Genomic DNA, 24,504 nt, shown 5'->3' on the forward strand with positions numbered 1-24,504 from the left:
GCATGCGGGAGGGGATGTGTAGGCGGGGGTGGTGTGCCCGGCCCCGCCAGCGCCCAGCCCCCTCAATCCCCTGACACTCACTCATCATTTCCCCAGGATCACGTGGTTGCAGCAGTCGTCATCGCAGTCGGCCAAGCCCTGGGCCACTCCGCAATCAGGACTGCTCCGCGCTTCGGGGCTCCCTGACTCGGGGCGGCTTCGGGGCTCACTGACTCGGGGGCGGCTTCGGGGCTCACTGACTCGGGGGCGGCTTCGGGGCTCACTGACTCGGGGGCGGCTTCGGGATGGCTTGGGGGCACAGCGTGGCTCACGGACTCAGCCCGGCCTCCGGGGCTTTATTTTCCTCACCCGTAGCGCGATCGGGTACTGTTTTTGTGCAAATGTAAATACAACCAAACCGGAAGAGGACAAGATGAGAGTTTTAGTTAAGTACTGGACTATGTTCACATGGGAGGGCTGGTCCCCCAACGCAATATTCCACCTCCCCACCAATTCCAATATTGGTGGCCAGTGGGGGGTGGGGGGGCTTTCTGGAGCGCTAGTATTAGGTATGTTGCAAAGCCTACCTGAAGCGTCGCTGAAAATCTGTCCCAGCCCGTGTGTGCGATTTTGGCGCCGTTTAGAGGGGGGCGGGTTTAAAACGCGATTTTCCCTAGGCTGTTCAAATCGAGGATGTTCAGCCTAGTTAATTATTAACGAAAAATCGCTGGAAGATTCCGTCGCTTTAGCTATTATTACTTTTAAGGGCTTTATCTAATTGTTATAGTAGTTTAAAAATTAACCTCTAAACCCGCGACCGCTGGCAATCGGCCGGGTCTCATACAGGGGACAACAGAAGGTAGGCTGTTTATTTTTACATTAAAAAGGGCTTCTTAAGATCCCTTTATACAAAGTTTAATGTTGCGAGTAGCTATTTTGGGCCCCATTATATCCCGCAGTTTTTCTGGGGATTTGAGGGCACAAATCTACCGCAATGTGAACGTTCTAAACCAGCGTGTTCACAGGATCCCACTAGAAAGCTGATTTAAATGGACTTTAATTTACAGCAATTGAACACTAAATTCCTTCCATTTGGCCTATAAATTAATGTAAATGAGATTTAAAAATCATGTTTTATTGTGAATTATTTGTGAATATTATTTGGACACTTAGGCTATTTAAAAATGTTAATCATTTATTAAGAAATGGATAGATGTTTAGATCTAGTAATTGAAGTAACTAACTAATTATATGCGTTCATTTCAGGTCATCCAAGTAAGATTATTTTATATTTGTTTCAGAATGCTTCAATCTATGATAACTGAAAATTTCATTCAGTTCTCTTAATTTTTAAGAAAGTTATGGGCTTTTGACTGTCCACGATCACAGCTTTTTTGTTATGTCCATAGAAAATCAATAGGGAACAAGATGCTAATTTCCGAGTATGAAAATGGCCATAACTTTTTAAATACTTGAGATATGAAAGTGAATTAGGTGTCAAATTAAACTTTTTTTTATGCTTTATCTGATGGGATAAATTGCAGACTTGATTTTTAAAATCTCAAAATTTTGTAACATTGCTACTAGTATGGGTGTTGTGGGCTATGGACATTGTGGGACAAATGGATTCTTGGCCTGGCAGCTCATTCAAGCCTGGTGTGCTGGCAGCTGACTCACTCACGACTGGTGGGCTGGCTGTTGACTCACAGCTATTCCTTGAAATACCATTTCAAGCAGGGTGCAAGGCCACCAAATTCAAGTGCAGTTTCCTACCATTTCAAGCAGGGTGCAAGGCCACCAAATTCAAGTGCAGTTTCATACCATTTCAAGCAGGGTGCAAGACAAGGCCACCAAATTCAACAGCAGTTTCATACCATTTCAAGCAGGGTGCAGGTCTCCAACTTCAAATGCAGTTTCATACCATTTCAAGCAGGGTGCAAGGCCACCAAATTCAAATGCATAACACCACACAAAGCAACACAAGGCAACACAAAACAACACAAAACACAAAACAATAAAACCACATAAAAACCACCCTCACAGTTCAGTAGACATTCAGTTTTCAGTTGATTCACAGCACAGACTGAGAGCCATGACCACTCCCTCCCTCATCTTGCAGAGCTAGGTCCACACTTCTTGGTTTTATAGTCCCTCCCCCCCCCCCCCCCCCCCCCCCACCAGAAGGGACGTGGCCTCCATAGCAGTGATTGACAGGAGAGAGAATCTCAACATTTTTCAAACACTAAACTCTTTTATTTTTCATCGATGGGAAAAATCCTCTTGTCCTGCGCAGCGGAGGGGGACTCTTGAGTAAGATGGGTAAAAATCACAGCCATAAGTGGTAGCGTTTTTTCTAAAATCAATGTACAGTGCAAACAGAAAGTGATCAAGATTAGACTTTTAATTATATAGATGTATAGATAGTAGAATCTATCCTGTCTTTAACTTTATGATAAATTAAAGTTTTGAGATTTCCCTTCAATGTAACAGAATTAACTAATCATTGTCAAAACATGGCGTTAAATGTGGTATAATCCTGGTGTGCAGCATTTTTTCTTTTCCTCCCTTTTACTCAACTTTCTTTGCTCCAGTTTTTTCATTTTGGATTTCCCCTGAAGTCTCTCAAAATTTCTGACTATACCAGGTTTGAACAGAAAGAACATGGGTGCTGTTTCCAGTATTCCTGTCGTCTTCTCTCCCATCTTTTCTATCTCAGGAAGAAATGCCTCGGGATGGCTGTTGTTTTAAACAGCGTTAGAGTGCAGTAGCCACCACATAACGAGGTCCCTGCGATGTGGGAAGAGTTCATGTTGTGCTACGACCCACACAGTAAATATTTAGAGGCACAAGAGAGACTGCAGATGCTGGAACCTTAGGCAAAACATGGAGGAACTCAGTGAGTCAGGTAGCAACTGCGTGAGGAAGGGCCCTGACCCAAAACATTGCTAATTCATGTCCTCCAGAGATCCTGCCTGATCTGTTGACTTACTCCAGAACATTTGCGTTTTTTTGGAAGTCAGCATCCGCAGTTCCTTGTATTAGCATCTGGGGAGGGAAGGGACAGGCAGCATTTCGGGTCTGTGGACCCTTCTATAATGGTAGTCTTTACGACATTCTCAAAGTCCAACTTCGATAGCCATTACTCCTCGGGGATGGTTAGGAGGTATATTTTACGCATTCACGACACACGCAATATAGTAAAAACTGAACTTCCAAACGTTGTTTCTTGATTAATTGGTCTTTATTGAAGTAGTACATAGCAAAGAAATAATCCGTCATTTTCCATTCTTAATCACTGTTCCATTCATGTCATATAAATCATACGAAAGATTCTTCTTATAAAAGTATGTTGTCTCATTAACTTGTGGGTGTGTGAATGAATGGTAAAAACTGTTCTCTCACCATCCTTCCGAGACCCAACTGACTTCCTAATCTATGAGTCTGCGTTAGTCTACTCTAGAAATAGACACACTGCTTCTATGTATCAAATCCCACCTACAAAATACAGACAGATAACGACTAAAATATTAAAAATGTTAGACATGGCTATAATATACTGACAAGCTTAATGACTCCTTCACCTTTTTCAGATTGAATTTTTATGAATATTTAACACTGTGTGATGATATTTACTTGCTAAGTGCAAACTACTGGTTATCTTGAAGTTGCCATCATGCATAAAATCCAGATGTTGCTCTTTTGACAATTGATCCATGTTTGGGTGGTAGCAGCAGCAAAGGTTTCCAGCTGTCAGCTACACTTGTCTGTGGATCAGTAGTTGGCATCAATAAATTCAGTTGGAAGTGATGACTGTTGACATACCTTGTATGCTTTTATTTTAATTCACGTTTACCGCTTGTTTCTGTAGTTCAAAATCTATTAAAAAATTTTAACTCCTTAGGTCTTTCAGCAGCCAAACTGCTGACAGAATCTGGGCAGAAGGTGGTGGTATTGGAGGCGCGTGACCGAGTTGGAGGCCGGACTTTCACAACCAGAGTGAGTAGGAAAGATTGTAAAACAAGGCAGCAATCTTGTTTTAAATTGTAATGTTTATTTTCCACTATAGAAAATGTAATGGCATAATGGTGTGAGTTAAGCAATAAGGCAGAATTTATGTACACCAAGGGTGATGGTTTGTTTGCAGTGCAGAACAGTTAACCTGTATACGTGTTCAGTCTTGAAGCTATGGAATGACTACCATTGTTGTCAAGCATGCATATAGAACAAGTCTGAAGAAGGGTCCCGTCCTGAAACATCTATCCAAATGGATAGGACAGGTTTATAGGGATGTGGACCAAATGCTGGCAGGTGGGATTAGTGTAGCTGGGACATGTTGGCCGGTGTGGGCAAGTTGAGCTGAAGGGCCTGTTTCCACACTGTATCACTCTATATCTCTATGACTCTACTAGACCAAGTGAGGACCCGTTGGCCCCGGTCCCCCAAAACAATATTCCACCACTCACCCATAGCCCCCAACTGCGCAGGCACAGCTGATAGGTCCCCATTGTGACGTCAGAGATCCCCGTTGTGACGCGAGTCACGGCAACCCTCCACAACTGCGCAGGCGCGGCCGGCAAGAGGGAGCGCGACTGCGAGGTTTTTAAAATTTTAAATGGCAAAAACTTGTAAAATATAAGATCAATGTGAACGCATCTCACTCACCCTCTTCAGTCCCCTATTCCCCTCCTCCATTATCCTCCCTCTTCCCACCCTCTACCAACTCTCCTCTGCTTCCACCGATCACCCCCTCCCTCCCCTCCTCTCTCTTCCCCCTCTCCTCTTCCATTACCTCGCCATCCCTCTTCCTGTCCTTGTCCTCCTGCATTCCCCCTCGGCACACGCGCGCGCACACACACACACACACACAACACACACAACACACACAGCACACACACGCACACACATCCAAGATCAGAGTTTTATAGTTATACTAGACAAAGTGGGACCCTTTGGGTCTCGTCCCCTCAACACGCGGTTGCGGAGGGGGCGGCCTGCGGTGTCACACACACACTAACCAACCCCTCTCACACACACACACACACACACATTAACCACCCCCCACACACACAGTAACCACCCCCATTGATATTATATTAATATTATTAATTCACTCCTTTTACCCCATCCCCTGCCCTATCCACTCACATATGGCCCCTAACTCGCAGGTGCGGCTATAGAAGGAGGGGGTAGAGAGAGAGGGGTAACTGCCAGTGCAAGTGATTTTTGTCAAACTGGATTTTGTAAAGTTTAAAATGTGAATAACTTGTAAAAAAACACATCAATCTAAACGGAACTTGATACAGCACACCACAGGACAATGGTGAGTAAGGTGAGTCAAACATTGTTGCGCTATCATGTACTGTTTTTGCATAATTTCCAGACATCACAGACAGACAGACATAGAAACAGTCAAGATGAGAGTTTTAGTAATATACACTAGACCAAGTGGGACCTGTTGGGTCCCTGTCACACGAGGGCTGGTCCCCGAATGCAATATTCCACCACTCACCCATAGCCCCCAACTGCGCAGGTGCAACTGACGGGTTCCCGTTGTGAAGCCAGAGATCCCCATTGTGACGCGTCATGGCAGTCCTCCCCAAGTGTATCTTGCCATCCCTCTTCTTACGCCCATCCTCCTCCATTCTCCCTCATCTCCAACACTTCCTCCCCCCTCTTCACCCTCCCTCTTATTTTCCCTCTCCTCCTCCCCTCCCCACTCCCTCCCTCACCTTTCTCTCCCTCTCCTTTCCCATACCCACAGTCTCTCCCCTCCCTACCCCCCCTTGACGTTATTGTGAGGTGGAAGCTGCTGTGTTTTTGAAAACAGTTTTTTTTAATGTAAATGAGATCCTATTGTGGTGTGGAACACTGCTGATGGGCATTTTTTTTTAATGATTTTTTTTCTTGAAATGTAAATTTGATCCCATTATGATGTCATTGTTGGGTGGAACACTGCTGACGGGCAGTTTACGTAAATGAGATCCCATTGTGACATCATATGCTGCTAACTGCCAGTGCAGATGGAAGACATTTTTGGCAAACTGGGGTTTTGTAAAGTTTAAAATGTTAATAACTTGTAAAATATACCATAAATCTGAAAGCAACTTGATATAACACACCACAGGACAATAGTGAGTAAGGTGGTCCACAATTGTAGCACTATCGTGTACCGTTTTGGTATAATTTCAGGCAATCACAGACAGACAGACATAAAAACAAGATGAGATAGATAGATAGATAGATAGATAGATAGATAGATAGATAGATAGATAGATAGATAGATAGATAGATAGATAGATAGATAGATAGATAGATAGATAGATAGATAGATAGATAGATAGATAGATAGATAGATAGATAGATAGATAGATAGATAGATAGATAGATAGATAGATAGATAGATAGATAGATAGATAGATAGATAGATAGATGAGTTACTCCAGCACTATCCCTTTTTTTGTAAAACAGAATCTGCAGTTTCTTGTGTCTACGTTGTACTGCGTGAGTTTCCTGTCTAAGAGAATCACAATATACCCTAATGTACAGATACAAAAAATCTAATATATTTATGCAAATAGATGCACTGTACTTTCAATTAAATTAACCTATAGAGGTTCATTTTTTGAGGACAATGTTTTGCCTTTTCATGTTTTAGGGAACCTTTCATTGGGCTTGCTACTCATATTTGTACTGCCAAGCCTACTACTTTATTTACAGAAACCAGGTGTGACTTTTTTAATAGAATAGAATTGAATAAAGACAATTGTTTTGTTATGACAAAACACATGTTTTAGACCAAGTCTATTGAAAGTCTAAAAGTGCTGGACTAACTCAACGGTTCAGGCAGCATCTCAGGAAAAACTCTGCCTGACCTGCGAGTTATTCCAGCACTTTGTCTTTTTTTGCAAACCAGCATCGGCATTTCCTTGTTTCTATTGTAAATATAGTTTATAAAACTATTCTCTAAGCCTGCACTTCCTGTCTATATAACCCTCCACTTCTGATTATGCTCATTGGTACACCCCTCCTTCCTATTCCATCAAAGTAACCATAGGTTACTTTTCCTTGTTGTCTCCAGTAGGGTTCCCATTCACCAACGAGAACATGGCAGCAGTTCCCACTCACCTCAACTTTGGTGGGGAAGGAGTGGATGGTGTTTTCATTTGCATGGAAATCCCACAGTTGCTCAGAATTACCGAGGGAAATATTGGTAAATGTGCAAGGAATGCATTTGTTCCTTAAAGTCAGGGACAAATATTTGAACTGGCTGCCTGACTGGATATTTTTGGATATCATCTCATGCCTGCCAGTTTTCATTTTGAACACAGTGGCTCTCTGTGTGTTGCTAATGTTTTTTTTTTCAAACTGAAATCTAGGGTATTTTACGAAGTTAGTGTAGGAGATGTTTCAAAGATGTGCTGCTAGGTTATTTTTAGTATTTCCTATGGCACTGAGATGTTGCTGTGCAAATATTGACAATCATGGATGAATCTTAAATAAAAGCAGTAATTAAATGAATCATTTGGGTTTGTTTCTCTCAGAAGTAAGGCACAAGTATAATTTTCACCAAATTTGGTGCTGCTGTGTGTTCACTTCAGATGCATTGTAAATTGTTTCAATGTGACAGGGAATCTTCAGATAGCACTCAACTCCCTGCAATGTTAACAAATGCCGACAGTGATTTAAGACTTGCGAGCAGTGGCATGCTCATGAAAATGCTAATTGTCTCTTGAGCTGAATTCTAATTGTCTTGCTCTTAATTTTGCACAGAATAATAAAGTGAAATATGTGGACCTGGGTGGAGCATATGTGGGTCCAACTCAAAACCGAATCCTTCGTCTGTCAAAAGAAATGGGCCTGGAGACCTACAAAGTCAATGAGGTTGAGCATTTAATTTACTATGTGAAGGTAAGTGTAAAGGAGTGATTGCTGACACACTGTAACCTTTACTGGTAGTTTATTATAGCACATGGCACACACGTCCCAGCACTGACTGCACCCAGCCTTCAGGCGTACTGGGACCTAGTGGGAGGAACAAAGGGAGGATACTACAGTTATACTAATATGATGGGGCGTGTTTAGTGGTGATGAGGTAACTACATTATAGGTTGCATGCATAACCCATCTACATCCTTTCCCTTACAATTCGAACAAGTTACTACAGTAGCAGGTTTATTATACAGTACCTGCAAAGCTAAGCATATTCTCCGTAGCGAGCCGGAGGTTTTACAATCCGACCCGAGCGAGTGCGCACAGCACCTTCACCCTCCCCGCCCGAAAGAATAGGAGGAGGGACAGGAGCAGAAACAGGAGGGGGAGAGAAGATGGGTGGGGAACCCAGCTTGAAGGGGGAACGGAGAGGCACAGGAGAGCCAGGTGAGAATGAAGGGGTAGAACGAGCTGAAGTTGGAGAGAGAGAAGACCTTGCAGGGGACAACAGAGCCTGGGGAGCAAAACCGGGAGGAGCAGGGGGGGCTATCCGAGGCAAAAGGACCGACCGTGGCGTGCAGGGAGCAGATGGTACGTTAGTGGAGGAAGGCTCGACACGCGATGGAGGGGTATACGGAACCGCAGGAGGTGGTTTGGGCTCGTTAACCGCCAACAGGTGCTGGCGGCTGCGTCGGTATACAGTCCCTTCGAAATCCACGAGGTAGGACCGTGGCGCGCTGTCAAACCCGACGACGGTGGCAAGTCGGGAATAGCCGGTGGGCGTCTGCAAACGGACGACCTGTCCAGGCATCAGTGGAGAAAGAGGGCGGCAGGATTTATCATGCGATCGTCGCTGGATCTCGTGCTTCTGGGCAATACGTTTCTGGACATCAGCAGGCTGCAGGACTTTAGGCATCAGGGACTGCTGGGCAATAGGCATCGGAGGGCGGACAACTCGGGACATGAGTCGCTGGGCAGGGGATCCCATGGTACTGTCTCTGGAAATGTTGCGAAGGTTCAGGAGACCCTGATAGAAATCCCCGTTCGAGAGGCGGGTTTGTTCAAGCAGGTGCTTAGCGCTGCGGACCGCCCGTTCAGCTAGACCATTGCTCTGCGGGTACTCCGGGCTGCTAGTGAAATGATTAAAGTTCCACTTTGTGGCAAATGCTCGAAACTCGGCGCTGGTGAACTGGCGACCGTTGTCTGTCTGCAGCCGGACAGGGGAACCAAACGTGGCAAAGTGGCGGCGAAGCTTGCTGATCACCATCTCGGAGGTGATGGCAGGGAGGAGGTCCACCTCGAACCAATTCGAGTAAGAGTCTACTAGCACAAGGTATTGCCTCCCACGCCAGTCGAAGATATCGGCCGCCAGAGAAGACCAGGGCATGTCAGGGGCAGGCTGCTGCAAAAGTGGCTGTCTTTGCTGATGCGGGGCAAGCGAGTGACAGTCCGGACAGGAATCCACCCTGGCCTGGATGTATTTAGCCATGGCCGGCCAGTAGTACTGTTCCTGGGCATGTGAGATGGTGGCATCAGCCCCGGGATGACCCATGTGGGCGGCATCAAAATACAAGCCACGCAGCGATTCCGGGATGACAACTTTGTGTCCTTTGATAATAATACCGTCACGGAGGACTAACTCATCGCGGACCAAAAAATAGGGGTGGACGCTGGCAGGCAACGAATTCCGTTTGGTGGGCCACCCGCGCTTGATGACAGCAGCAAGCTGCTGCAGGTCGGGGTCGTTTGCGGTGTGTTCAACCAAGCACTGCAGCTGGTGAGAAGGGACGAAGTTGACGTTCAGTACCTGTAAGTCCGACTGCTCGAAGGGGTGCTGGTCGCAGGAGGCACGGGGGGCCCGGGACAGTGCATCAGCCACATGCATCTCGGTGCCCCTCTTATATACGATTTTAAAGTCAAAGTGCTGTAGCTGCAGCATCATCCGCTGTAGCCTGGCAGGAGTGCAGTGTATTGGTTTGTTAAGTATCGTTACCAGTGGCTGGTGATCCGTCTCAACGGTGAACCTGGTGCCAAATAAGAAGTCCTTAAACTTCGAACACGCGAAAACCACCGCCAGCAGCTCCTTCTCTATCTGGGCATAGCGCTGCTCTGTGTCCGTCATGGTCCTGGAGGCATAGGAGATGGGCAGCAGCGAGTCACCAGCGTGGGGTTGCAGGCAGGCAGCACCCAGACCAAATTCGAGAGGCATCGCAAGTGACGCAGCAGATCAAAAAACTTCAGTGTAGGTGTGCTGACCAGCCTCGTCTTTAGCAGATCAAATGCCTGCTGGTGGTGCGGAAACCATGCCCAGGCAATGTCCTTCTTTGTGAGCTGTCTCAGGGGTGCGCTCAACTCGCTGAGGTCGGGGATAAACTTCCCCAGGTAATTCACCATACCCAGGAAGCGCTGCAGACTGACAGCGTCTGTCGGGGCGGGCAGCTCAGAGATTGCGCTGGTCTTTTGCGGGTCTGGCTTCAACCCTTGGGCCGTGACAACGTGGCCGACATATGTGACCTCAGGCACCCGGAACTTGCACTTTGACCGATTGAGCTTCAAATTAATCTGCCGAGCACGGTCCAAAATCCGCCGGAGGTTGTGGTCATGTTCGGCCACATCCCTCCCATAGACCAGAATGTCATCCACAATAATCGCGCAGGGCAGACCTGCGAATAATTGTTCCATAGAACGCTGAAATACCTCGCTGGCAGAGTTGATGCCGAACGGCATCCGTAAAAACTTAAACCTGCCGAAGGGCGTGCTGAACGTGGTCAGGTCCGTGGAGCGTTTGTCCAGTGGTATCTGCCAAAACGAACTTCTTGCATCGAGGACGGAGAACACAGTAGCTTGTCCCACCTGGGCGGCAACATCTTCGACAGTCCTCATGGGGTAGTGGGGCCGTTTAATCGCCATATTTAAGTCCTTAGGGTTGATGCATACCCGTATCTCATTTTTTCCTTTCTTCAATGTGGCGACCATGATGGAGACCCATACGGTTGGATCGCTGACAGCCTCCAGCACTCCCATGTTGACCATGTCCTTCAGCATATTCTCCACCTTGCCCTTCATGGCAAAAGACACTCTGTGGGGTGGACGGATCACGGGCTCCACAGATGGGTCAGTCGCGATCTTGTACACCACCGGCAGCTTCCCCAACTTGTCGTCAAACAGGTCTGGGTACTCACATAGTGGATCCATCACAGGTTGCACCTCGTGGACCGTACGGTCAAACGACACCAGCCCAAGATCCTGGCAGGCCTGGTTGCTAAGCAACGTCACACAGTCACTGTCCAGAATGAAGAAAGACAGGTCCTGGGAAGATTTCTGCAGCACGCAGTGGAAAGTTGCCCTCCCCACAGGTGTTAGTTCCTCTCCCCCATAGGCACGCAAAACAGAGGGGTCTGCAATCAGCAGCTCATTATTCCTTATCTGGTGGAACAGCTTTGTTGACATTACGTTCACTTTCGCCCCCGTGTCAAGTTTAGCAGAGAAAGACTTATTGTTTACAGTTATGTTCACAGAAGGATCGGGGAGGCGAGATCGGCTGTGGAGGAGAGTGTAAATACTTACATCTCCCGTGGAAAAGCTGAGCTCAGAGTCGGGGGCAGCGTCAACAGAGGGCTGAGAGTCCATCTCGCTATCAACTTGCAGAAGGTTGTTTAGGAGTTGTTTGGGAGCTGAGGGCACTTTCCCACGGGATCGGCAGGCAGCTGCAAAATGGTTTCTTCTCCCGCAGAAATTGCAGGTCTTCCCAAGGGCTGGGCACTGTGATTCTGAGGAGTGCACGTAGTTGCAGTTAGGACACTTTTTAGATCTTGGGTCCCGGGGTGTACGAACGGGCCGCGGTGGAGGGCGAAAGTTGTCCTTCATCCGTCGTTGTCCAGCAACACCAGTTAAGTTTATGGCTCGGTTGTCAGACCCCCTCTGTCCATGAGGAGGGGTGACCACTTCGGCAATGCGGCACGCATGCATTGCCTGAGTCAGGGTTAGGTCAGGCCGTTGCAGCAGGTCGGCGCGCAGCTTCTGATCGATCATACCGGTAACGAGAATGTCTCTGGTAAGCTGGTCGCGCATGGTTTCGAATCGGCACCGCTGGGCAAGGTGCCGCAGGTCGGCAATGAAGCATTCAACAGGTTCATCCGGCTGTTGCTTGCGTGAGAAGAACCTGGCCCGCTCCAGTATACGGTTGGAGGGCAGGTCACATATCTCCGCGAATTTACGCAAAACACATACCGGGTCGTCGGCCGATTCAGCTGGCTCGACCGGTTGGTCGTTGTCATCCAGGACCGCTGGTTCGTAGACAAAGGCTTGAGCTCTCTTCATTGCGTCGGGACCGGCCAGGTTGAGCAGGAGTGATGCTTTGACCGCGGCTGGGTCGTTCCGGTTCGCAATATTGACGTAGTGAGTGTAGTCCATCACAAAAGTCGACCATCGTTCCGCAATGTCAGCGTCGAAGACAAGGGGAGATGGCTTTCGGCATGAGGATGCCATGTCAAGGGAAACCCAAAACTGGGCACTAACGGGGACAAAATAAATGAAAACCGGTAAACGGGAAACGCGAGTTTTAAACTTCTGACGCCATGTAAAGGAGTGATTGCTGACACACTGTAACCTTTACTGGTAGTTTATTATAGCACATGGCACACACGTCCCAGCACTGACTGCACCCAGCCTTCAGGCGTACTGGGACCTAGTGGGAGGAACAAAGGGAGGATACTACAGTTATACTAATATGATGGGGCGTGGTTAGTGGTGATGAGGTAACTACATTATAGGTTGCATGCATAACCCATCTACAGTAAGGGTTTATTACACTGAACTATCTGCACAGCATTTGATTATTGGGGAGAGAGGATGATTGAGATTTGGAGGCCACCTTTCAAGACTTTATTTTTTGAAGTCAGATCAAGTCGAGAGAGTTTTATTGTCATATACAGTATGTCCCAAAACAGAACAATGAAATTCTTACTTGAATTGCAGTAGCACTCTGCAAGCATCATAATAAATAACAAAAAAGTTCAGTATATATACAATCAATGCCCCCAAGTCTATGTTGTTTGGAACTTATTTGGAGGTTGTAGTGTTTAATAATCTGATGATTGTAGGGAAGAAACTGCACCTGAGCTGGATGTTACCATTTTCAAGCTCCTATACCTTATTTCCAATGGTATGAAAGAAACGAGAGTGTGGCCAGGGTGGTGTGTGTCTCCGACGATGATGACTGCCTTTTTGAGTCAACAACTCCTGAGCATACCTTCAATGGTGGGGAGGTCATACCTGTGTTGGAATGGGCAGTGTTCATCATGCAACCACAAACATAATCTGGAAAAGGTCTTCAAAGAACTTGACAGAACTCTAGGAAGAAAATTCACAATGAGCTGCATGGCCTTGGACCTCTGAGTCCAGCCTACACTATTCTGATAAAGCACAACACAAGTTTTAGAACCAGCACCTCGGTTTCTGTTTGGGCACACTGTGGCCCTCAGGAATCTGTACTGAATTCAAGAATTTCAGATAACCTTTTTTCCTGTTGCTGAACAAGCCAATTCTGATGTAGAGTCATCTATAGAAACTGCCTGAATCCAAACCTACTGAGCATTTCTAGCATTCCCTTTTATTTCAGATTCTCAGCAACTGCTGTGACAGTACCTCTCAGTTCCAGCATGTTTTCTCTCTACTGCTCTTATTTTCCTTCCTCTATTTGCACTGCTCGTGATGTATCAGCAGTGGCATCATAGAGTCATACAGCATGGAAATAGGCCCTTCGGCCCTACTCGTCCATGCTGATGGCGGTGCTGGCTCGAAGGGCAGAATGGCCTATTCCTGCACCTATTGTCTATTGTCTATTGACCAAGGTGCCCTTCCAACCTAGTCCATTTGCCTGCATTTGACCCGTATCTCTCTAAACCTTTCCTTTCCATATACGTCCAAATGTCTTAAATCCTCAATGTGAAAAAGCTGCCCCTCAGTTTCCTTTTAAATCTTTTTCTCTCACCGTAAGCCTACAGCCTCTAGTTCTTGATTCCTCTACCCTGAGAAAAAGACATTCATCCTATCTATTCCCCTCATGGTTTTGTGCACATCGATAAGACCAGCAAACCCACCCTCTGTTAAATTGTACCTCATTATGTGCATCATCTGGACAATCTTGACGGAAATTCACACAAATCCCCTTTTCTGCTTTTTACTCCTTCCTGTATTCAGCTTAATGCATATTTGTTTTCTCATTTTCCTAGTTGTGATGTTCATTAATCTGAAACATTAACTCAGTTTCTTTCCCCAATGAAGTGGTTGCACCTGCTAACTGTTTTCAGCGTTTTCTGTTTCTATTTCTATTCCTATGTAGTTTTCGCTTTTTGGTTACAGTTTTCAGGTTGAACTGATTGAGTCTTTGTGTCAGCATGACATACTGACCCTTTTACTTAGAGTAAATGGTGAAAATGTCAAATAACTTATTGCACGCAACAGATGAAATAGCCTCATTACAAATTTACTCCATTCAGTGCTTTTTTTGGGATTGTACGGGAATGTTAATTTATGCTTGTTAGTTATTAGTTTATTAAATTAAAAATTGATTGGAGGGGAGAAGGAAGAGGGACTGTGTTGAATACTTTTGTAACTTTGTTAGTGCCCTTTACGTGGCGACTCTATGCATACTTGTGTACTGTATAAAAAAAACAAAGAATTTCACTACACCACATACATGTGACAATAAAGTATCAATCAAATCAAACAGTAGAGGGGGATATATTAATGGAAAAAATTGTTGATAAATGGAGTCTAATTTTTAATTGATACACTACACCTTTTTATCTCCAACAAAGTACTGATTCCAGATATGCCAGAGAAGGTTTTCCAGTACAAATTGGTCAGCGGAAACCTAATTTAAATGTGTGCAAGTCTTTTGCTTTTCAGTGGCAAAAATATGCTTATTCCCGCTTATTCCAGATCCCCAGTGGTAAACATATGCCAAGTTGTGACAGGTTTTTCTCTTTTTATACCGCCCAATGCCTCTCAAAGCTTCAAAGGGAATACATTTATGAAAACTTTTTTTTTAAAAATGGAGTCCCTCTATACCTCAGGTTTGACAGCTATTTTGTTTCACACACTGCTACTATTCCCTCCATTCCTTCTTGCTTTATTTGGGTAGAACCTGCTAACTAAGTTTTCACTTGCTGGATCAAGACCTCATTCTGTGGAGGGCAGGTTTATATTTTACTAGACTAAGTGGGACCCGTTGGGTCCCAGTCTCACGGGAGGCCTGGTCACCCAACGCTCTCCGCCGCCGGGCTGGGCTGGGTCTCCCACGCTGGGCTGGGCAGGGTCTCCAACGCTAGGCTGGGTCGGGTCTCTGACGCGGGGCTGCTTGGGGCAGGACTGCTTGGGGCGGGCCTTCTTTGGGTCCCTCCGAAATTTCGGTTGGAAACCTCCGCCGGCCATCCTCAGCTCCAGTAAAGACACGATGGCGCAGGAAGGGGTGGACCGTCCCAGGGAGTGACAGGGGAAGAGACTAATCCACATGGCACTGACTGGCAGGAGAAGAGATCGATCTACGCACGTGCGGTTTTTAAGATTTTTAAACCTCGCTAACTCTTACGACATTCAACCGATTGGAATTAAACTTATTTCAATCGCAGCACATGAGAACGGGGAGGGAACTGCAGTTTTTTGAGTTTTAAACCACCTCCTTCACCAGGATCCTACCCACCAATGACATCATCCCATCACCACTCCTTTCCTGAGAAACCACTCTATCCATAACTCCTTGGTTTGCTTTCACATCCCCATCTAATGTTCCCCCCTCTCCCTGCCCCATGCCTTCCCAGGCACTTTCTCATGCATCTGCAGGAGATTTGACACATGTCCCTACATCTCTTCTTTGACTTCCATTCAGAGACCCCAACAGCCTTTATGGTTTAGACAGAGGTCATTGTGCCCCTCTTCCAACCTTGCCTACCTCATTAGGTGCTCCCAAAGTGGCCTCCTCTACATCGTCGAGACCAAGTGTAATCTAGGCAACTGTTTTGCCGATTACCTGTGCTCGATCCGCCAAGGCTTGCTGGATCTCCCAGTTGCTAACCGTTTTAACTCTCCCTCTCATTCCAATACTGATGTTTATGTCATGAGACTCCACCATTGCCAGAGTGAGGCCACACACAAACTTGACAAAAGCACCTCGAGTTCTGCTTGGGTAGCTTACAACCCAACGGCATAAATATTGAATTCTCCAATTTCCAGGAACTCCCTGAACCCCCCCCTTCTCAATTCCCCCCCTCCGGTAGGCACATCTTTCTTCTACCATTCCTGTCACTCTGTTCCTTTCCTCTTCCATCCGTTCATCTCCTGCCCTTCCCTACTTTGTCCCGTTTCCCCTTTATCTCCCTATTATCCCCTTTTCACTCCTCCTCCTCTTTCCTTATCCTTCTCACTTCTAGCTTTGTCACTTTCTCCATCCATCAACTAGTCACCCATCCCTCACCTGCATCCACTTATCACTTGTCAGACTTGTTCCACCCCCCCCCCCCCCCCCCCCCCCCCCCCCCCACCCCCCCCCCGTGATGAAATGTATAACAAATGACTTGTTCATTTAGTTTCTGGGCGGGACACTTGTTGGCCTCCTACTTTACAATTCTAATCTATCCCTTTTATTATAAATTAAAAAACGACTATGAGAAAAAGAGTAATTTTCAGATGTTGAAAATTCAGATGTTGAAAATTTGACGAACATTAGACTCTGAACAGTTCTAACAATCGGACACTCTGTGTCTCTCTTTTACATCTCAGAGTTGCCTCTTGGTACTCTGAGTGCTTGCATTTTCACTTTCCAGTATCTACAGAATTATATTTTCAATCAAGGGTCTTATTTAGAATGTGAAAAGTTTACTATTTAGATTTGCAGTGTTCGCTAATATCCTAGAAATCACGATCAAAACAGCCTTCAAGGATGCTGATGTTAATTATATCTTGCTGGCCATTCTGTACCTAATAACGTGCACTGGTCTGCCAGTGATTGAATCTATATTGGATTTGCCTTGAGGCGGTTGTACATTTCATGACACTGAAATCCCGCCTCTGCCTCCGTCTACTGTTAGCAGTAATTTATAAAAGATGTATTTCTGAATTGTGCTGCTCTTCCGCCTGTAGGTATTTTAGTTTTGAGCTACATTTAGGTGAAGAGATCTGTGCTGGATGAGATGTAGCAGGATGATAACCTTGGATACTGCAGTTCTCACTGAATTCTGCACACGGCTGTAGTGCCTTCAGCTGATCCTGCCATGTAAGGCATGTTGAGCTGAATTAAATCAATATTTAGCAACTAGTACCTAACATAGCGGGAGCACCATCACAGTGCCACCAGCTTTCTAATTTCCTCTGCTATCCAGGAGGAGATGTGGCCTCAGTTATATCAGGAAGAAAGAACTGCCATGGATCTGAAACTCATCCTGGTCACGTGCAAAAATGTAATATCGGAACAGCAGGGGTAAAACTGACAGAAAGGACGAGTACCGTTACACTGAGAAGCTGAGGAAGAATTCTAATAATCTGAAAGTTATCAACAAAAGTGCAGCAATATATGGATGAATTTATAATTCTTACCATATGCTTGACTACAGAAGATGCATCATTACAGAGTAGTGTTTTGCTGGGACTTTGTTGTTTGATTAATGTAGCAATGTTACAAAATTTTGAGATTTTAAAAATCAAGTCTGTAATTTATCCCATCAGATAAAGCATAAAAATAAGTTTAATTTGACACCTAATTCACTTTCATATCTCAAGTATTTAAAAAGTTATGGCCATTTTCATACTGGGAAATGAGCATCTTGTTCCCTATTGATTTTCTATGGACATAACAAAAAAGCTGTGATCGTGAACAGTCAAAAGCCCATAACTTTCTTAAAAATTAAGAGAACTGAATGAAATTTTCAGTTATCATAGATTGAAGCATTCTGAAACAAATATAAAATAATCTTACTTGGATGACCTGAAATTAAAGCATATAATTAGTTAGTTACCTAATTGTAGCTAATTTCAGACTTCAATTACTAGATCTAAACATCTATCCATTTCTTAATAAATGATTAACATTTTTAAATAGCCTAAATGTCCAAATAATATTCACAAATAATTCACAATAAAACATGATTTTTAAATCTCATTTACATTAATTTATAGACCAAATGGAAGGAATTTAGTGTTCAATTGCTGTAAATAAATGCCCATTTAAATCAGCTTTCCAGTGGGTTCCTGTGAACGCGCTGGTTTAGAACGTTCACATTGCGGTAGATTTGTGCCCCCAAATGCCGAGAAAAATACTGCGGGATATAATGGGCCCAAAATGAGCTACTCGCAATATTAAACTTTGTATAAAGGGATCTTTAGAAGCCCTTTTTAATGTAAAAATATACAGCATACCTTCAAATATTTGCTTTATGAGACCCTGCGGTTGCTGGCGGTCGCGGGTTTAGAGATTGATTTTTAAACTACTATAACTATTATATGAGGCCTTTAAAACTAATAATAGCTTTTGCGACGGGGTCTTTCAGCGATTTTTCGTTAATAATTAACTAGGCTGAACATCTTCGTTTTGAACAGCCTAGAGAAAATCGCGTTTTAAACCCGCCCCCCTCTAAACGGCGCCAAAATCGCGCACACCCGCAGCGACAGATTTTCAGCGACGCTTCAGGTAGGCTTTGCAACATACCTAATTAATGCATACGTTGATTCTCTGACATACCACTGCAGGATTACAAGCCCCATCTCCAGGCAATACTGTGATTCAACATTTTGCACCGTGGATTCATTCAGTTGCTCATTTGTAATCTATAACATGCAAAGTAGCTGCTTGGCTGGACTGCAAAAAAGTTGCAACTACTTATCAAGGTGGTTCATTGTATTTTTATGCATAAATAAAGGAAACATCCCATCCTCGGACAGTTTGGCCAATACAAGGTTGACTTTTAACATCCTTCTGAATGATTTGCAATCCACCTAGCCAGAAATAGAAAGATTAAAATCTGGTGTACCTCTCTAATCTGAATATCATAAACATGCTAGTCAGCTGTCCTGTAAAATCCTACTTGTTAATCCTCAGAAAATGATCCCAATATTGGGAGGCTTATCCTGCAGACTGGAGGATTATAATGTCCCTGTCCCACTTAAGAAACCTGAAAGGAAACCTCTGGAGACTTTGTGCCCCACCCAATGTTTCTGTGCGGTTCCCGGAGGTTTTTGTCAGTCTCCCTACCTGCTTCCACTACCTGCAACCTCCGGGAACCGCACGGAAACCTTGGGTGGGGCACAAAGTCTCCAGAGGTTTCCATTCAGGTTTCCTAAGTGGGACAGGGGCATAAAACTGGAGGTGAGCTTAAGGTGTCAGGGGAGAGATTTAAGAGAGGCCTTGGGGCAATTATTTTACCGAGTGGGTAGGTAGTTCATAAGATGGAATGAACTGCCAGAGGAAGTTTTGGAGAGCTAGTGGACAAATGTAACTAGCCCAAAATGTCTACATGGCCAAGGTGGGCTAAAGGGCCTGTTTTCATGCTGCACAGCTCTCTGACGTTGACTCTATGACTAGTCAAATAACAACTTGACTAATAATGATTCTGAGACCATGTATGACCTTCTGTAGACTAGACCGCTTCATCACCAAGCCTGGCTGCCTTGAGCAACTGGCCGAAGAGATGCACCAGGGGTGAAACACAGTGGTATACCAGAATCTCCCTGATTGGCTTGAGTCTTTGAACAGCTGCAGGCTAGGAAGCTTCACACGGTTTACCCCCTACTCTCCCTCCCTCAGCACTGAGGGCAGGAACAGCACCACTTATTCCTTTCACCACGAGTGACCTGATAATACCGCATGTAGTTGAGTTGATTGGATCATCCCACTTGTTTGTGACAGATGGCAGCTGGTAGAAGGAGCCAATGCATGCACTCCTTGCCTTGACGCCTTCCTCCTTCACATTTCATGGCACTACCAAATTGAAAAGTGGGCATCTGTGAGGTGATGTGACTCATGGACAAGTGCTGAGTAATTTAGCACCACCTTCTGTAACATGCAGATGTCACACAGTCTTGCTTAGAAAAGCAAAATAATTTGCAAGCTGACACTCTGAAATAAAATAAGAAAAGTTTGGTAGTTCAGGAAGCAACTATGAAAAGAGAAATAGTTAATGATTAAGTAAGCTAACCCTGAATCAGAATACTGTACCTCCAAGTCAGGAAACTCACCCAAGGGCAGAGAAGAAAATAAAGGGTCATGCCAGGTTGCAAAACCAGAAAAAACGGTCTTCTTCTGGGGAAAGTTACGTGGCTACAGAACCACAGAAGCATCAGGTAATAGATAGAACCCACAAGTCCTGCAACTAGCAGATGAGGCTAAAACGCTGCAATCTTGCCGCAACCACCTGATGGAGAAGATGGTGGATATGAAGGAGCAGGTTCTACAAGCACCAGCATCCTCAGTGGTGGAGCGGAACATGCGAGTACAGTAGGTTGATGGATGCCAGGAGTGTGGTGGGATGAGTTGTGTGGATCATGCTGCTCCAGCTCCACAGAACTTGAATTTCAATAAAACACAAATATAGCTTTTTTTTAAAGCAGCCGGCAGTGTTTCCTTCAAATATCACTCATTGACTTTTCAGCACCTATTATCAATGATTGAAATATGCTTCAGTTATTCCGGAGAAACTAGCATCCTTAAGATGCTTTCTCGTTTCTGCCTCCTTCAGTTAAGCACTATCCTTGGACATCCGGAGGCTTCTGCCATGAAGCTTGACATCAGTTGGCTGTACGCTGCCCACTCTTTGATTTTTTATTTATTGCCTAAAGACAATATAATACAGATCAGAAACTCAGCATTCTGTTCCGCATTACTGCTTATAACCAGCTCCACAAGATTCGCGCAGCATGGATTCCAATAAAAAATACAACAGGTCATTTTCTTGAAATGCACAAAAGCTGTTCTTTGTCAGTCACTGACCATTTGATTAAAAAAATTACTTCTGCTTAATTTGCAGTTAGAAAAACAAGTGAAGCTACCTCCAACACACTAAGCTAAAGCAATCGCTGACAATAGGCAAATGGCAAACAGATAACATAATCCCTCTTTCTCCTATCCATGAGAAATCAAACATTCTGCTATCAGAGACGCCTCCAGATTGTCGCGAAACCATGACATTACACTCGGTGATCCATTCAGAAACAACTGCACACACAAAATAATAGCACAGGATTAATTATTTCAGAAATGATTTTGTGAAAAATAATGTTTACTTTTTAATAATTAAGAGTGGACAAAAACAGCAAATGCTTGAAAAGCTTGAACCGATCAAATAATCCGCACTAGAAACATAAAACTGTCATACTTGGGAACGTTAAATGTTATATAAATAGTGAAGCTGAAAGAAAGGTAAATAATAATTTTGAATACTGTATGGAATGCAAACAGATTTCATTTTCCAAATAATAATTACTGAACTAGAAAGGTAATCTCTAATGGTGGGAAAGGTTCTGATGCTGGTTTTATTTCTGAAGCTACCAAATGCAATCCCCAGCCACTAGAAAAGGGAGCTGTTTGGTAAAGGATTGGCCAGCTAACCCACACAGACAGCTCAATTGTTAATTATTTTATTTTGATAATGATCAGATTAGATTTAATTTATTGGCTGCAGACTGTGTTTCCCAGGGTTCGGGAGTCATGGAGATTAGAGTGAGTTGGATGGTGTCAGATTCAATGGTAAATGATTTTCAATTCATTCAAATCCTTTGTTTGTTCAATGGTTTCAAGAATTTACTGTTTCTGTCCACTCCTTTCAATAAAAAAAGATCTGAAAATGCTATTTACAAAATCGGGAGGGGCAAATGTGGTTTTTCACCTTAGCAGTCTCCCCCCAATTCTGTACATCACAACTCACAAGCTTTCCATCAAACTCTGAGCCCAATGTGACTACTTTCTTCCACCATATCCTCTCCCAGTGTCGACTCTCACATCATCATTGCACCCCACCAAGCTCTACTTTCCCCGTTGTACTTTATTTCTCAACGTTTTCTTGCAAAAATATCTCTGCCCTCTCCCCATCTCCGCACTAATGATAGAGCCATGTTTTTCACATCAGAAATTATAAATTTAAACAAGTTTCAACATGCCACTTCACATGCAAAGATATTTACCTTGTAAAATCATGAAGGACTAAATGGCTGAGACAGTCTCGGTGGAGGGAATGGGCAGGCAACGTTTTGGTTTGGGGCCCTTTTGTGTACTCTGTTCATCAGTTCTATTCAAAGTGGGTAACCTGCTGCTTGCGTTCAACCCTATCAATCTGAATGAACGCTGGGCATGAGCGGCATGGAAGTACTTGGAAATGATTCCGTCATTCGTGTGGAAGGACAGGAATCCTGTTGGGCTTTCACCCCATGAAACGATCTGGATCAAAAACAAGATTTTCTTCTCTTTCCAAGCCAAGCCAATATAAGTTACCAAATAAAGACTCCAAGTGCTGGAGTAACTCAGCGAGTCAGGCAGCTTCGCTGGAGAACATGGATAGATGATGTTTTGTGTCAGGACCCTTCTTCAGACTGATTGTTGGGGGGAATAAAGCAGGAATAGAGGAAGAACAGGACAGTGTGGCAGATTATAGATGAGCATAGGCGAGGGGGATTGATAGGCAGATGGTTGGGAGAGGCCAGAAATGAAAAGACAGAAGATGTGAGACAAAATGATTGGAGTTTCAAATTGTGAGAGGAGGGAATATGGCTGGAGGTGAGAAATAGGGGCTAGTCCAGCTAGAGGGAGTGGGCAGTGGGGGTGGGTGGGGGAGGGGAGGGATGGGGGAGGGGTGTGATGGAGAAAGGGGTAAGGGGGTTGTTATTAGAGATTACCTAAAACAGCATCTGCAGTTCCATGTTTCTACATGGAACTGCAATATAGATAGATACCTTTTGGGATCATGCTGGAGGAATGATGAGATGTTAAAGTGGATAAAGGGGAAATCTTTTAGGACTGAGATGAGAAAAACATTTTTTACACAGAGAGTGGTGAATCTCTGGAATTCTCTGCCACAGAATGTAGTTGAGGCCAGTTCATTGGCTATATTTAAGAGGGAGTTAGATGTGGGGGTCGGGTACTTTTCGGCGCCACTATTTCGGCGCCTCCGTTTTGGAGGGTTAGGGGGTTGGGTCGGGTACTTTTCGGCGCTGCAAAGGAAACGATCTGCTTTAAGTTTTCTACTTATTTCCTTCCCTATGGCACATTAGCACAGTCTTATGTCAATGCTAATGCTACATATATATGACAAAATAAATTCAAGAGCATGTGTGAATAGAAAACATATTAAGTGAAATGCAGGTCAGTAAATTTTGATGAACTTTCTAAAACGTTAAAAACCTCCATCGGCCATCCCTCACGAAAAGCAGTCCTGAATGCTAACCCTAACCCCAACCCCAACCCTAACCCTAACCCTCCAAAATGAAAGCGCCGAAACAGCGGTGCCGAAATGGCGGCATCGAAACAGCGGCGCCGAATGATACTATTCCAAGATGTGGTCCTTGTGACTAAAGGGATCAGTGGGTATGGAGAGAAGGCAGGTACAGGATACTGAGTTGGATGATCAGCCATGATCATATTGAATGGCGGTGCAGGCTCGAAGGGCCGAATGGCCTACTCCTGCACCTATTTTCTATGTTTCTATGTATGTTGGGTTTTCACTGGCCAATTTGGGAAGTTTATGATATTCACACTGAAATGTTGGGTTTCTTTCTATAGGGGAGCACTATTTCTCATTGGAAGGATGTACATTTTAAAACTAATCCCCAAATGGTTGTGAATAATCGCACATTGACGTTTCAAGAATGGGGAAGTAGATTGTTAATGGCCAAGATTATTGAGGGAAATGGAGTAAATGTGAACAAATGGAGTTGAGATGTAGATTAAGCACAATCTGATCAGATGACATGTTTGCCTTTTTCAATTTCTGTTTCCTTTAAAACAACCGATGAATTGTTCTTGAGGCTACTCTGAGTTTGGAAGCAAATGTCTTAAAATAGCATGCACAAATGCAAAGAGGATTACATATAAATTAGGGGATTCGTAGCTCTATACTTGTTACAGATTATAAATAAGCATGATAGATATAGCTAAATAAAGATCAAGAACACTGGCCAGGAGAGGATTTTCTTTTTTTATGTAAAAGATATCATAGTTGAACTTGAATTTAGTATCGTACAGGGTAGGTGGATCTATTATTGATTTCGGACAAAGATTAATAATGGAAGAAGCAAGTTGTTGGCATCTGTTCCAGGACATCCAACAAGAGGGTAGGGGAGTCCTGAATGTGAATATAACTGACCTGGGAAATTCTAATTATTTTAATAATAATTACATTTTAATGAAATTAATCAAAAATATTTGACCAATAATTTTCATATTCTTTAGAATTATTTTGAATATGAAAATCGCTTTGCATCTCGCTGCACCTTGACTGTTGTCTAACCTAGATGGATAAGAACCAAGAAGAGGGGGCAGCCTGGGAGCTCCTGGAAACAGTATCGCTGTGAGCAGTTTTGGAACTCCTCAGAAACATTAATCATCAGATGTGCAGA

The 24,504-nt window shown here is 44.3% G+C and overlaps 1 protein-coding gene across 1 annotated transcript in view; it reads left to right on the plus strand.

The window, feature by feature from the left end:
• Window positions 1-24,504, plus strand: part of LOC116980644 (amine oxidase [flavin-containing] B-like) — a 119,934-nt gene that overhangs the window by 35,098 nt on the left and 60,332 nt on the right. The window contains exons 2-3 of the mRNA XM_033033058.1: window positions 3,881-3,975; window positions 7,750-7,887. Of these exons, the coding sequence (XP_032888949.1) occupies window positions 3,881-3,975; window positions 7,750-7,887 (233 nt within the window). The remainder of the gene's footprint in view (window positions 1-3,880; window positions 3,976-7,749; window positions 7,888-24,504) is intronic.

This window comes from Amblyraja radiata, chromosome 14, assembly GCF_010909765.2.
Source record: "Amblyraja radiata isolate CabotCenter1 chromosome 14, sAmbRad1.1.pri, whole genome shotgun sequence".
Taxonomy (NCBI): Eukaryota; Metazoa; Chordata; class Chondrichthyes; order Rajiformes; family Rajidae; genus Amblyraja; species Amblyraja radiata.